The 14,581-nt window shown below is 44.0% G+C and overlaps 1 protein-coding gene across 1 annotated transcript in view; it reads left to right on the top strand.

Annotated features, from left to right (window-relative positions):
* Positions 1-138: 138 nt before the first annotated feature.
* RECQL5 (RecQ like helicase 5) overlaps positions 139-14,581 on the top strand; it is a 39,657-nt gene continuing 25,214 nt past the window's right edge. The window contains exons 1-7 of the mRNA XM_009279406.2: positions 139-265; positions 1,544-1,665; positions 3,517-4,035; positions 4,935-5,040; positions 5,514-5,625; positions 7,849-8,011; positions 8,379-8,461. Coding sequence (XP_009277681.1) covers positions 145-265; positions 1,544-1,665; positions 3,517-4,035; positions 4,935-5,040; positions 5,514-5,625; positions 7,849-8,011; positions 8,379-8,461 — 1,226 coding nt within the window. The 5' untranslated portion in view covers positions 139-144. The remainder of the gene's footprint in view (positions 266-1,543; positions 1,666-3,516; positions 4,036-4,934; positions 5,041-5,513; positions 5,626-7,848; positions 8,012-8,378; positions 8,462-14,581) is intronic.

The following is a 14,581-nucleotide window of genomic DNA, read 5'->3' as shown; positions in this document are numbered from 1 at the left end:
GCTAAAAAAGAGGGGGGAGCCTGGCAGGGCGGCCATGGGGGAGGTCGCGCAGGTGGCAACGAGACGGGGCAGGCCTCGGCCAGAGGAGGGTGGCAGTGCTCGGGTTTAGCATCAGTTCCTGTCACTGTTCACAGCTTCTCTAAGATGAGCGGCGAGGCTCCCCCGGGCCTGGAAGGCAGGGTCCAGAAAACGCTGCGAAAGGTCTTCGGGTTTGAGTCCTTCAAGACTTCCCTTCAGGAAAGCGCAACCATGACTGTGGCAAGAGGTGAGGCTCGGCATCGGAAAGATGTGAAACACATCTGGTTTTCCATCTTCCTGTGAGGGTGGTACTGCAGCAGTTGGGTATTGCACCTGTTTTGAGGAGATGCATCACCTGGACTAGGCAGGACCACCTGGCCCTCCAACCCTCCTAGGCTCCTCTGCTTTGAGATCATTTCAGTGGCATAGGAGCATGAGCATGTGCTGTGCACAAGCCTTCTGAGCACGGCTTTGCCCTACTTGTTCTCCTTTGTGTTTGTTTTGTAACCCCGCTATTGCATCAACCAGAAAATAGGAAACCTTAAAGTACGGTCTTGCTGGTATCTCCACTGGAGGCATCTGCCAGCATGTTTATGGTCAGATGAGGTCAAAACTGTTTACATTTATATATTTTCAGAGTAAACCCGTCCTTGTAGACAATTTTGGACAAAGATTATACCAGTAGAAGACTTGATTTCCTGGCACAGTTTATATCTGTTCTCTGAATCATGTGGCTGTTACCAGAAACGATTTTGCTGGTGTTAACGTATCCACCAACATACTGCTGTTGCTTGGACAGGCAGCTCACGCATACAAGCTGCCAACTGTCAGCTCCCCTGGCAGGTCTCACAATACGAATCAGAACAGTGTCAAACTCGGCGCTCAGGATAGTTACAGTTTTCATCTATCGCCAGCAGCTTTGCAGATGTGCTATTGACAACAGACCAGCCAAAAGCCGTGTTCTGTCAGCCAGGTGTCTCTGCTTGTTAACATTGCATGCGCTGGCATCTCCCAGACTTGAAGTGGATACTGATTAGCGCAGTGATGGTTACTAACTGCATGATGTTATCTGTGTGGTTGAGATTTCCAACCCTTACTTCTTCTGAGGTACCTTTCTGGGATGAGCTTTAAGAGGATGTGGTAAATATCTGTCATGGGGGTGGTAATTTGGTAACTGGAGGTCTGTAAGATGAGTGAAAGCAGCTTGTCTGGAAGAAAATTAGTATGAATAACTTGTTTAACCTTCTCTTTAGTTTCTGTATATCTTCTGGTACTTTTGTAAGGCTGTTTCTAAATGTTTACAAAGCAATCAGAGATTCTTTGAAGGAAACCATTGCAGGCATGCAAAGTATTGCTATGCTTTTAGAACCTAAAATGAAGTGTCTTTTGTTGGTATGCCACACAGTACACACACACATATGCTGTTTCTCACAGATTACAAGCCATTGTGCCCACCCCTCCAGACAGAGCCCTGGGAACTCCCCACCACTCAGTAGCCTTGAGCTTTCTTCTGTTGTCTTTGCAGGCGAGAAGGATGTCTTTGTATGCATGCCCACAGGGGCAGGGAAATCCTTGTGCTACCAGCTTCCTGCAGTTCTGGCAGTGGGCATCACCATTGTCATTTCACCTCTGATTGCACTGATTCAGGTAACTGTCTCCTGTTAGCTGTGGAAACGCAGTCAGTGAAGGGGGTCGGGAGACGCTGGAGGCACAGCTGCCTCTTGTCTTTCTGTCCACGAGTCTCTGCTGTTGGCCTGCCTCTGGATTCTCATCCTCATGTGTCGGTGTGTTTCCCTTACCTGGTGATAGGTGAAGAGACTGCAACTTAGCTGCAGAGCAGAGTAACTCTGGTATGATACTATGCAGTTCTCTAAAAGGAGGTTCTTCTTCTTTAATAATAACCTGGTGGTTTCTATAACTGAGCCTTTCTCCATTTTCTCCAGTTGTCTTTTACCTTCAGTGTGCTATACAGAAGCAGCAGAGTACCTCAAATGGACCAAACTGGATCTTTCCCCAGAAGAAAACTGCCATTTTACCTATAAAGTAATAACTCCAGGAATGATGAAGTTGCCTTTGAAGGCATAATTTGTTCTGCATCAAAATATCTTTTTGTTGCGGTCAGTCTTTGTGTCATAGGAAGAAGCTGGTTTAGCAGAGTTGTTCCTTGAGCACTTTCATCTGTGAGACCTTTTTTTTCTGTATTTTGCCTTTTCTACTGTTTCATCACCTGTTGGGAGAAACACCTCCCTGTAAGAGCAGCTATAGCATTGCTTAGACTTCTGTAAAGCATCTGATTAACATTGCATGATAGCTGGTGTTGTAGGCTGCTGTTTTAGTTTTTGTGGTGTTTTTTTTTTTTAACTACTTTACAGTCTTAATGTAATACATTTTAAGAATTAAGGACAGGCTTGGTGATACATCTCAGAAAGGTGTTATAAACAGTGAATTTGTTCTAAGTGAGAGGATTTCTAATTCAGCTCCAGCACAGGCAATATTTTATCAGTGAAATGGAGGTTAAAAAAGTTACCACTGCAAGATTTGCAGGTGAAGCAGAATGTGTCAGAGTGACAAACAGGTTGAGATGGGCTCAATGAGTCTTAGGCAAGAGAGCTGGAGTGAACCTTCAGAGGTCTTCTCATCAAGCCCTGAGATGGGGTAGCTATGCCTGAAACGATCGTGATGTATTTCAGTGTAGCCAAACTTCAAGAGTTTAGTCTGTGTAGTTTATTATAGGGAAGTCTCAAAGTTGACTTTGTGAACAGAAGACAGTGGATATTAAATCAATCACTGAAACCAGTTATTGAGTGAAATAATGAGATATCCATTTTTCAGGACTATTCATATCTTCTGAAATGTTATGTGCTAGTCAAGTGCAAGTGAACAGCTCAGTGTAGGGACAGGGAGGTGAATTTGTATGCCCAGGGTTCATCTGGATGTATTTGGATGTGATGCCATGTTTTCTTCTTGGTTTTCATGGCATGAGTCTCATCCAGACTTGGTTCTGTTGCAGTGGTGATTTGAACGACTCTTGTATTTCGTCTTATCTCAGCTGTGTTTATAACATCCTTCAGCTATTTTGGAATGAAATGCACTCTGTTATTGTAGGGTAGTGGTATTCATTTTCCATCTGTGACAATTCGATAGTGTAAATCCTGAGACACGTTGGTGGCTTGTTTCAGCTCACTGTGGCTATGATGAGTTATTTTGCACAGATCCCTGCTGGTGTTCCCTACCAGCAAAAAGACTGTCTTAAAGTGAATGGATACAAAAATGCAGTTGGATGTTAGAGCTGGACAGATATGCTCGTCGTTGAAGATAAAGGCATCTAGAGTTGAAATTCTAAATACCCAGACTGTAGGTGTATGTTGTCCTGAGACTCGATCCTGGAGGTGGAAGTTAGGGCCTCACCTGGATCTCCCTAGTAGTCTTTCTTCGTGACGGTGGCTTTCTTTATATCCATTTGCTTTTAATTTAATTTTAATTTTGTATTTGCTCTAGGATCAAGTGGATCACTTGCTGGCTCTGAAGATCAAAGCCTGCTCTCTGAACTCCAAGCTTTCTGCCCAGGAAAAGAAGACCATCCTGGCTGACTTAGCAAGTGAGAAGCCCCAAGTAAAGCTCCTGTACATCACCCCAGAGATGGCAGCCGCCTCTTCCTTCCAACCTACGCTGAACTCTCTGGTGTCCCGAAACCTCTTGTCCTACCTGATAATCGATGAAGCGCACTGCGTCTCCCAGTGGGGACATGATTTCCGACCTGACTACCTACGGCTGGGCACCCTGCGCACTCGCATACCCAATACACCATGTGTTGCCTTGACTGCCACTGCCACCAAGCAGGTCCAGGAGGATATTGTGGCAGCGCTTAAGCTAAAGCAGCCGCTTTCCACATTTAAGACTCCTTGCTTCAGATCTAATTTGTTCTATGATGTGCAGTTCAAAGAGCTCTTGACTGATCCATACACCAACTTGAAGGATTTCTGTCTGAAGGCGCTTGAAGTGAAGAACACCACTGGGGTAGGTTTTACATTTGGGGAAGAAGGCTAAACTGAACAAAATCTGCCTTAATGGTCACTGGGCTTCCAGTGGTTGGTATGGCCCCAACAGGTCTGTGGCAGGGAAGGAGGAGGTCCCTGGAAGGAAAATGCTCAAATATATTTTTTAGTTCCTCTAAAAGTGCTCACGTATGTTTTTTCAGTTCCTCTAAAATAGGTAGAATGTGAAGGCTGCATTTCTTTCAGAGGTGTCCTCAGAAAGGGGTTCGTCTAAAGGGAAATGGATTAGGAATATGCAACTAGCATTCCTGTCTTGGTTTGTCATGTCCCACGCAATCATTGTATGTTTGATAGCGTTCTGCTCTTCTAGTGTGGCGAGGGTGAACAGAAGCATTTGGAGTGTTGTATTAAATTTCCTGCTTTAACAGTAATTCCTAAAATAACTCTGAGCAACTCAGTTATAGCCTCTGCACCTGAATTTATCTGTAAGGCGGAGGGAGACTGCTTCTTGCCTTGTGCCCACTGGGAGAGGATTGGGGGACTGTATTTAGAATCATAGAATCATTGAGGTTGGAAAAGACCTCTAAATCATCCAACCCATCGACCCAACACCACCATGTCCACTAAACCATGTCCCTAAGCGCCTCATCTACATGTCTTTTAAATACTTCCAGGGATGGGGACTCCACCACTTCCCTGGGCAGCCTGGTCCAATGTTTAACCACTCTTTCAGTAAAGAAATTTTTCCCCATGTCCAATCTAAACCTCCCCTGGAGCAACTTGAGGCCATTTGATTGATATTAGGCCTTGTAGGAGAAGAGATGTGCTTTAGGCATCCCTCCTGTCTCCACCATACTAATGACTGCAGCTTTGTTGATTGGCTTCAGACAGTGTCATGGACTTTCTCTCCTGTCTGCCCAGGTGTACTCCGGTTGTGGCATTGTGTACTGCAGGATGAGGGATGTGTGTGACCAGCTGGCTATTGAATTGAGCTACCGAGGAGTGAAAGCCAAGGCGTATCACGCAGGTATTGGAAGCTGCATCTGCATCTCTCAGTAGCTGGTAGAACTGAACTGTACCACCTTTAAGGCCTGGGTTGGGGCTACCTAGAAAACAGCTTTCTAGGCATGGTCTGCAATGTGTCTGATGCTCACGCATCAGGTCTGTGAGGTAAGTGCAGGGCCTTCAACAGAACGGCGTTCCCTTCACTCCAGAACTGTTGGTTTTGTTGAATCTTGCATGACCTAAATATAACAACTGCTTTTATCCCAGAAGGGATCTGAATTTTTCTCTTTGGAATAGAAACAGCTGCTGCTGCTGACTTCTGCTTGAGCGCAGGCCAGTTTAAACATGGGCAGAGAGGAGTGTGTACATCAGTCTGTTTTAGCAAGGGGGTTGGCTTGCAATGGAGGAATGGAGGAGGAAGAAAATCCTCTTTTTTCTTTTCTTTTGTTGTTGTTCTTGTTGTTGTTGTTTCCTTCCCTCTCTTTCCCTTCCCAGGACTCAAGGCAGCTGATAGGACTTCAGTCCAGAATGAATGGATGGAGGAGAAGATCCCAGTTATTGTTGCAACCATCAGTTTTGGAATGGGAGTAGACAAAGCAAACGTCAGGTGTGTGAGGCTGTGTTGTGCACCACCAGAGCCTGAAACCTGAGCAGTGGGAAGGGAAAACCTCAGTCTCTCTGTTAACTGATACATCTGGCTAAAACGCCTGATGAATACTTGCTAAACCCCACAAAAACAGAGCTGGAGGTTTTTCTATCTTAGAAGCAGCAAAAGCAAACCTGGAAGGGTTTTGTAAAGAAATTAAAAACAAGGCACCAGAGCTCCTCTTTGCCAGTCATCTTCAAAACCAAGAAAATTGGAGGAATGTTTGTTTTTTGCCACGCCCTCCAGGGTTTCAAAAAGAGCCATCTTGATGCAATCACAGCTGTCCCTTTCACTTCTCTTAGTGCAATAGTTGCTGTTAAAAAGCAGTGGGAAGAAAATCTGCACCTAAAATAATTCATACACCCTCTACTAAAATAGAGCCAGCTTTTTTTAGAGATCTCCTTTTGCAATGCAATGGGGAAAATATAGCAGTTCACAAATGGCAATAACCATATAAAAAATACATTCCTAGTCCAAGGACAGAGATTCTGCACATGTTTTCAATTGCTGTTCCTCTGGGACTTCTAACTGTCACCATAATTGCTCTGTGTTGTTAGAAGTCCTGCACCGCAATATAGCTATGCTGAGTTAGTATTGTGAGCTGTGATCACTTAGTAGAGGGATAACTCAGGTGCAGCTCACACACCACCTCACACAGACCTAATCTTTACTCTAAAATCCACATAAAGCAATTGCTCTGAACTGGGAGAGGGGCACGACATCACTGAGACAATTACATCAGTTCACAACTGTACCATCCTTCTCTCTTTGTCACCGTGCTGACAGATAACAGGATCCCATAGCAATGACAGACTATTTTACTGCTTGATGCATGTTACCCAGCAGAGAAATGAGAAGTCTCCTAGGATAACAGCATGAATTAATGACCTGCTGAAACCACTCTGCCCTGTTAAGCACAGTGGTCATTAAAAAAGGCAAAGGGTAACTGAAATGCATAGGGCTGATTGAGAGTGAAATATAGCTGAAACATGCTTGTAATCTGGTTAGTTTCCAAGGAATGGAGTTAAAATGACTCTTTACAGGATGTTTTTTAATAGTTTAAAGGACATTATAACTGAGCCTAGGCAACAAGGCACTGCTGCTTAGCCTTCGCTCTATGTTGGCAGAGTTCTGAGTATTCATGCATATATTATCAAGTAAGATCAGGTCTGACAAGTTCTGGAGGTGACTCTTCTGGACAAAAAGGAAAACAGAAGTGGTCTCTGTCTTTTTCTGATGGAATCTGCTTCTTCCTCTTCACTGCTAATTCAGTATTGCTTGAGATTATTTATCAATTCCTTCAGTAAACTTCCTGATGGGGTATAAATGTGTAGGGCTCTGATGCTTCCTGCCTGGCCTGTTCCTGGAGTGTTTGTGTTTGAAGAAACATGTTTGCTTGTCTTTGTCATTTAATCTTTTGCCACACCCATATGCATCATACCTGCCTCTGGGACATGCTGGTTTTGAGGCAGACTGGTATTTAAAACATTGGCAGCGTTACTGTACTGTAAAATTTTCTCAACTCAGGTATAAGCTGAATTGCCGAATATTCGGGTACAAGCAGGTTTAAAGCAGTCTTGCAGCAGTGTGTTGAAAACCTTCCTTCAGAGATTACATACAGTTTAGTAATGATTCATAGTCATACTTGCTGGCTGGGAAGGGTGCCCTCATCTACAGGTGAGCTTGGTGAGACAGAATTTCCCATGCAGACTTTGTTGGCAAAGAAGTGTCTTTTTAAAATCGAGTATTTCAAATTGTGTTCTGTAATGTTCAAATTGTGTTCCACAAAATAAATAGGACTTTTTCATTAATGCTCTATTTTATGGTAAAATCTCCCAAACTCCTTAAATCAATGTCCTTATTCTCACTCTTCATAGCTGTACAATTGTATGCGCGTTTGGGATATTCATGTGCCCACTCAGTTCCATCCATTTGGGGTGACATCCTGCTCACATGTTCAGATGCATTTGTTTTCTTACAGCTCTGCTGCTGTCCTTGTGTCTTGTGTTAAGAGGACTTAAACTTCTCTGTGCCAAATCCCTTGCTCTGCTAAGTCCTCTGTCTTTTATGCTCTTGCTGCCCTATTTTTTTTACTGTTGATGATGTCCACAAACAACACAATCATGTATGCAGTGATCTGAGAAGCCTGCAGCCTTATGTTTCCTGTTGTCTTACCACATGCAGATTTGTCGCCCATTGGAATATTGCTAAGTCAATGGCTGGATATTACCAAGAGTCTGGCAGAGCTGGGAGAGATGGGAAGCCATCCTGCTGCCGCCTCTATTACTCAAGGAATGACCGGGATCAAGTCAGCTTCCTGATTAAGAAGGAGCTCTCTAACATCCAGGTAAGATCTGCAGAATAGTATCCACCTGCCTAGATATGCTGCCTTTGCTCTGATCTGGTTTGCCTCTTGCCTGCAGCGACCTCTGAATATACAAATATGAAATGAGTTTTTCTGGGTCTAGAGCTGTCTGTGGCCCTGTTTCAAGGGATAGAAGAAGGGAGTGAAGCAGGAAGGGAAAGGGCTGCCAGACCCAGCTCCAGCTCTATTAGAGAGGCACGGGTGAGCAGAAGTGTGGAGTAGAGACAGGGTGGTGTCTGTACCTGTTTGCCATATTGATCAGAAGGGTTGGATTTGGTCATCGCAGGAGTTACTTTATCTGTTTATATTTAAATTGAAGACTATTGTTATTGTCCCCGTCTACTTTCAGGAAAAAAAAGGCACCTTAAAAGAATCTGACAAAGCTGTGATGACAGCTTTTGATGCCATTGTGAACTTCTGCGAGGAGCTGGGGTGAGTGCACTTCTTTCAAACACTGTTTAATGTTGGGGAAACCATGCCCTATCCCTCCCGAGGCACTGTTACGGCTGAGATCTTGCATGTCTAGGAAAGAGAAAATACTGAATGAATCGCCTGATATTTTGCTGTCTGGACTGAGGAAGGAGTCCCTGAGACATCTCTCACTCACTCCCACCTCTGAGTTAACTGAGATGTTGGCCTTGGAGCCTGACCAAGTGACATGGTGATGTTAAACTATAACTCCTCTGGCTATAAATTTTACTATGTTCTATCTTTGATGATGGGTTGACTTAGTGCATTTGCTTTTGTTTTGACTCTTTCCTCCTTCACTACATCGTCTCTCTTCTAAGGAGACAAACAGATAGCCTAATTGGCATGGGATGGAAGCATTTAGATTTAATGTTTCCCTAAATCTCAGGGGCTCCACTCTGCAAAGTACTAGGTATCCATGATTCTCAGTGACCTTAGAAGGAGCTGATGGTGCTTAGAATGTTTCAGAAACAGGTCCAAATTATGGATGTGCCCAATCTAAATGCAGACTAGCAACCGCAACGTGCATTGTTCAGGTTTAGTTCATGACTTGTAAGCTGTAATTGTACTAATTGCTATTCTATGCTGGATAAGACATCAAAGCTATAATTTTGCCAGTAAGAGAGCAGTATGTGTTCACTAACTGAAAACGGTCAACGTGTGTCTTGCTTTCAAGTCTGCATTTTGTTTCATTTTTCACACCTGTGTCTAGGGCAGCTTTTTCAGTGGGAACATAACACATGCTTCTTTTCTGATGCCTTGGTGAGCGTGTTCTCTCCCTGTGGTCATGTTTGGTAAACAAATCCTGTTTTTATGGGGTTGCTCTGGGAGAGTCTTGCTTGTACTGAAGCATGGCACAACACTGAGTCCTGGGACACTTGAAGGAGCACTTCTTTGCTCAAAGTCAAGGTGATTCTGGGAAGTAGCTGCTAGGAGGCTTCTTGCTATAAGAGTTTGATCCACTTACTTGGCTAAGCAGCTGCGCTTCTTCTGGTGCGTGTTACCAGCTCACAGCAAGAGTGGCCAGATGGCTGTTTGTGTCTGGGTTTTGTATAATCTGAAAGGCAGCTGTCTCTATCTGGTTAGACGCTAACCTCAGGAAACCTTGTCTTGGTATCTACTTCTTGATTCCTAAGCTGGTTATCAGTAGAGTTAGTCGTGACAGTCACTTCTTGGAATGGACACTAGTGCCATAAGAACTGGGCTGGGATCACTGAACTAACCTTGCACAAGCCAGAAGGAGTCACAGAACACTCCAGGGTGGTGTCCCAGTGAGGGCATGAGTTAGGCTCCACGTAACCATCTTACAGCATCTCCCACTTCATGCATGGTGTAAAGAGCCTGACTGCTATCTGAAGTGAGGACCTCCTCTAGAGTTGCACTGCAGCAGTGAGGCAATAACTGAACAAGGACAGAGAGAAAACATTCTCCTTTGCTCAGATGAATAGTAACAGAAATAGGATTTCACTGGGTACATAAAAGAGAGATTTCTGTAAGGGAATATCACTGACCTAATTAGAAATCATGTCTCCCATACTTTTTCTTCCCTCCCCCAGCTTGGTACGTTCTTCCTACTGTATACCATGCCGTATGCATCCCAGAGTCGCATATTGCGGCACCACTGACTGGCTTTCCTACTCATAACTGTACAGGAGACTAAGATGCTATGTAAAGGAATGCCACGTTGCATTTCTTTTTTACATTTTGAATTAATACAGTTCTATTCACTGTCCAAACAGTGAAAGCAAACCTGAAACTCTGACCTTGCAAGGTTCTAAATAAGAACAAATAAAGACAGACTTGTATACTGGCAAGCAAGTTTTTGCATAGTATATTTAGGCTATTGTCCAAGTATGACAGGAGAACAATGGTATAAGCTGCTTTTAGAGAGTGGGTTTAGACACAGCTTTTGCTGGTCAGAGTTTCCTGTTGCCCATTTGCAAGATGAAAAAAAAAAAAAAAAACAACCATGTAACTGCAGCAGCGGAAGACATCTTTATCAGTTTAGGTGGTACTTGTATACTGGCAAGCAAGTTTTTGCATAGTATATTTAGGCTATTGTCCAAGTATGACAGGAGAACAATGGTATAAGCTGCTTTTAGAGAGTGGGTTTAGACACAGCTTTTGCTGGTCAGAGTTTACTGCTGCCCATTTGCAAGATGGAAAAAAAAAAAAAACAACCATGTAACTGCAGCAGCGGAAGACATCTTTATCAGTTTTAGGTGGTGGCTGACCATTTGCCACCTCTAACCGGTGGTTTTGCTTGAAAGATGAAAATCAGGCAGAGATGAGTTGACTTTGGTATTTGGCTAGTCATGCAGTTCCTGAATACAGATAGCCTTACGTACTGAGTTTGCTGTGGACTTGCAGAACAACTTGCTGGCATTGCTCTTGATGCAGGGAAGTTGCATGGGGAGAAATAACCACCCAGGGAGAGATGAGAAAGCTTTCTATGAACAACACAATCAGGTTGTAGCTGGGCTGATTCTTGCTTAGCTGCAGGGCTCCAAGTACTGCGTCTCAGCTTCGCTGTTTATGCACCACTCTGTTTGTGCCTTGGAGATGAGCAGCACCCAAAGATGGCAGCAAATAAGAGGAGAGCAACAAAAACTAGACAGAAGGTGCCAATCACCACTAGCCCTCCAAGAGCCCAGTCACTTGTTACAATCAGTGTCTTTAGGTCTTCCAGAACTGAGGATGCCTCTTGTACTGATGACATGCTGGCTTCCACCCTGCTGGAGGTAGACAAGAACAGTATCAGATGTTGGTGTATCCTCTCGATGCTCTGAGCCACAGTCCCAAAACCAGCATAGGCATGCATGCTGTCTGTGCCTGCAGGCATCCCTCTTCCAAAAGGGAGAGTCACCCTTCACAGAAATGGGAGCATAAACCAGAAGAAAGATAGCTGAGGCCAGTTTCACAATCAGATCTACACAAATGTAAAGAGGAAAGCTTCTGACTTTACAAGACTTTGGCAGTTGAGATTTATTTTAATCTTAGTTTATCAATATTTTTAATAATAGAATATAGTGTCTCTCCCAGAATGTTCGGTATGAACCCTTCATCTCTGTCAACTGTACAGCCTATACATGAAAGACAAGTATTCAGTGGGAGAACTTGCTTGATACCATTGGAAAGATCTCTAAAAAGGAGTTGGGCACTTAAACTCTGAGAACACACTGGAGATTAAATGAACGCTTATTCAAAAACAAACAAAAAACCCCACCAACAATAAGCAAAGATCTTCATGTACAACTTGTTGTTCCCATAGGGCTTAGAATAGTCTAGTTACGTAAAAAAGGTCTCCTGTTAACAGAGTTTGCTTTAGTAATGCTTTCTGTTACTCTGCAATGGAAGCATAAGTTTTCCTCCTGTGAAGTACATAAGTCCAGCAATAACTTAAACTGGGATCTCAGTGGGTTCTACACACTTGGTCTTTCACTGATACTTTGCATAATGACTTGGCTATCAGTTTTCTAAAGAACATCCAGTATCTTTTTGCAAGCATCTTGTGGTTTTAGTAAAGCTTCCTTGCTTCTCAAGGGAAAGGATGGATTATATCTCACGCTTTCTCTCAAATATGACTGTGCAGACATAAAACAGGAAGAGATCTCCGTTATTTTTGAAAATTTGTTTGAATTGCTGCCCTTTATGTCTGTATCCTTAATATTGTAAGGAAGAGGATTAGCGATGTAAAGCCTGTTTCATCCCCAGCAAGTCACATTTGACTGGGAGCACAAGCTCACACTTCAGTTTGCTGAAGTTTTTGTTTCTTTCTCAGCAGCCAGATATATTCAGTTCATGCTTTGCTCTTTGGAATGATGGCAGATCACCATGCCCAGTCTCTAACCAACAGGCCTACACGACATGAAAGCCATTCTGGATAGCTTCCTTCACCTTTAAAAAAGGAGGCAGCCTAGATACTAGTTCTGTAGACCCAAAGGCAGAAACCCTGTGTGACCATACACCCTAGAAAGTTCCTGTCTCTTTTGCTAACCGCAGTTAGTCTCCTGAAACATATTGGAAATATGGAATATTGGAGAGCGGTATGCGATTTTATAAATACCTGAAGCCGTTGTGTTTGTAGTAGGCGTTTCTTCCGGTGCCTCCTCTGCACCCCCTCCAAGAGATCTTGGCCTGTGGTGAGGGACCCCCTTACTGTACCTGAAGACTTGTAGAGCTAGCATGGAAGTTGCCTGTTTGTACTGCAGTAAATGATTAACGGCTGACTTTCCTGCAAAGGTGTGGCTAATCTAATCAAAGGCCTTGAACCTAGTTAAAAAGACCTAGTTCAGCTGTTGCTCAGGCACTTCTTCCCCTCCATGGCTTTATCCACTCATGCACCTGTTCCAGTGCTTGTAAAGGCCCACTGTGTCCTCTGACTGGGGAAGGCTGCAGGTTGTGGCAGAGAGAAGAGGGCTTTGTTTCCTGGATCTGTATTGTAAGCTCCGTTAGGAGACTGCCATATCTAAAATGAGACTGTGAACAAGACTGCCCTCCGGTCCAAACTTCATTGTGACAGTTTAGGTGGATAAACTCATTAAAGAGCCTTGTACTGCTCTTAGCTGCAATAAAACTGTCTCCCTGTTGCTTTCCTAACTGAAGAAGACCAGAGGGATGGTGCTGGAGAGAGGTGGGAGGGGAGAAGGAGGAGAGTTGTGGTGTGTGAGACTCTGTGTGTGTAAAAGGAAACTTGTTTTTCACAAGCCAAGCAAATCACTTTGAAACCAGAGGGATGATGTTACAGAATAGAAGCTATTCCATTAAGTCATCAGTAGAACTTCAGCCACTTCTGCTGGAGAGGCTGGCCTCACAGTCTCTTTTAGGTTCCTCAGGGAAAGAAACTATTTCAACACTTGTATCATCAGGACTGAAGTAACTGTATTCCCTTGCAGTTCCTTCTAGGCTCGCTCAGGCTTTCACAACGTACAGAAGTTGCTGTGTTTGAAGCAGTCTCGCCTTAGTCTGTGCTCTTCTGAATCTCCCTCTGCTTTTTGAAACAGAGAGGATCCATCCTCACTAGTGCTTAGGGCGTTCCAGGTCCCTTTATGTGGGTAATGATTGAAGCCAAAACCACAAAAGCTTGTGTGAGTGGTGAGCAGGGACCCAGAGACCGGCATGTTTCTAGTCAACAGAAACTGAAGAGCTGCAGTAAGCTGGGATTTGGTGGGCATCTTTCAGGCCAACCTGATCTGTTGCATGCAAGAAGGCAGCAGACCCCACCCAGCCCAGGCAAGCAATTGGCATATCTAAATACCAAGTATAGGAGTAGTCCAGCTGAGTCAAATGGTACAAAATGGTACAAAGCGGTACAAAGCAGAACATTAGGCCTGTGATGTCCAGGCAAGCATATAGAAATCAGTCCAGGGACCCCTCCTCTACATGGTGGCTGCTCCTCTGCTCCAGAAAGCCACCTGAATTCTTTAGAGAATTGCTTAATTTTCTCTCCTTCTCTTTTTTTAAACAGTACCGTGTTTATTCTTTGTTTCTAATTCAGGAACTTACAGTGGCAGAGATAAGACAGGAGCCATTTCTCTTGTCCCTCTGGCTGGTATCTGTCAGTGGTTTAACTTATAACACCACTGGGAAACATGCATTTGTAGCTTTTCCTGTTAAGATAAGGCCTGGCAGCTTGTTCCTGGTGACAGCAGCCTGTCAGTCGTTGGTATGTTTCCAGCCTGCTGGGCTTCCTCCTGACTGTTAGCACAGGCTGGTTCCATGCTGCTGAAACATTTCTCAATGGGATTCTGTTAATTCCTGTAGCTGGCACTGTCTAGCACAGGCTAGGAAAGAAAGTAAGCTCTGTTCTTTCACAGGTCTCGTGACCTAACTTAGATACAGAAACGTCTGTTGAGTCTGTCCCCTGCAAAAGAGGTTCTGAGACTTCCAATGTCACCTTGATTGTCACTTGTTTGTAAGTGAAATGAGCAAAGACATATCTGACAGAGAGGTTAGTGTGATGCATCTCTGAATGCTGATTAGATTAAATTGATGCCACACTTGAGCTTATCCTACCCTAACATACTGGTTGGGAGTGAAAGCTTTGGGACAGCATAATAAAGGCCAGCACTTTGTTAGTCTTAG

This window comes from Aptenodytes forsteri, unplaced genomic scaffold, assembly GCF_000699145.1.
Source record: "Aptenodytes forsteri isolate BGI_AS27 unplaced genomic scaffold, ASM69914v1 Scaffold243, whole genome shotgun sequence".
NCBI classification, from domain to species: domain Eukaryota; kingdom Metazoa; phylum Chordata; class Aves; order Sphenisciformes; family Spheniscidae; genus Aptenodytes; species Aptenodytes forsteri.
The sequence above is the reverse complement of the archived record's forward strand: the minus strand, read 5'-3'. Positions and strand labels throughout refer to the sequence as shown.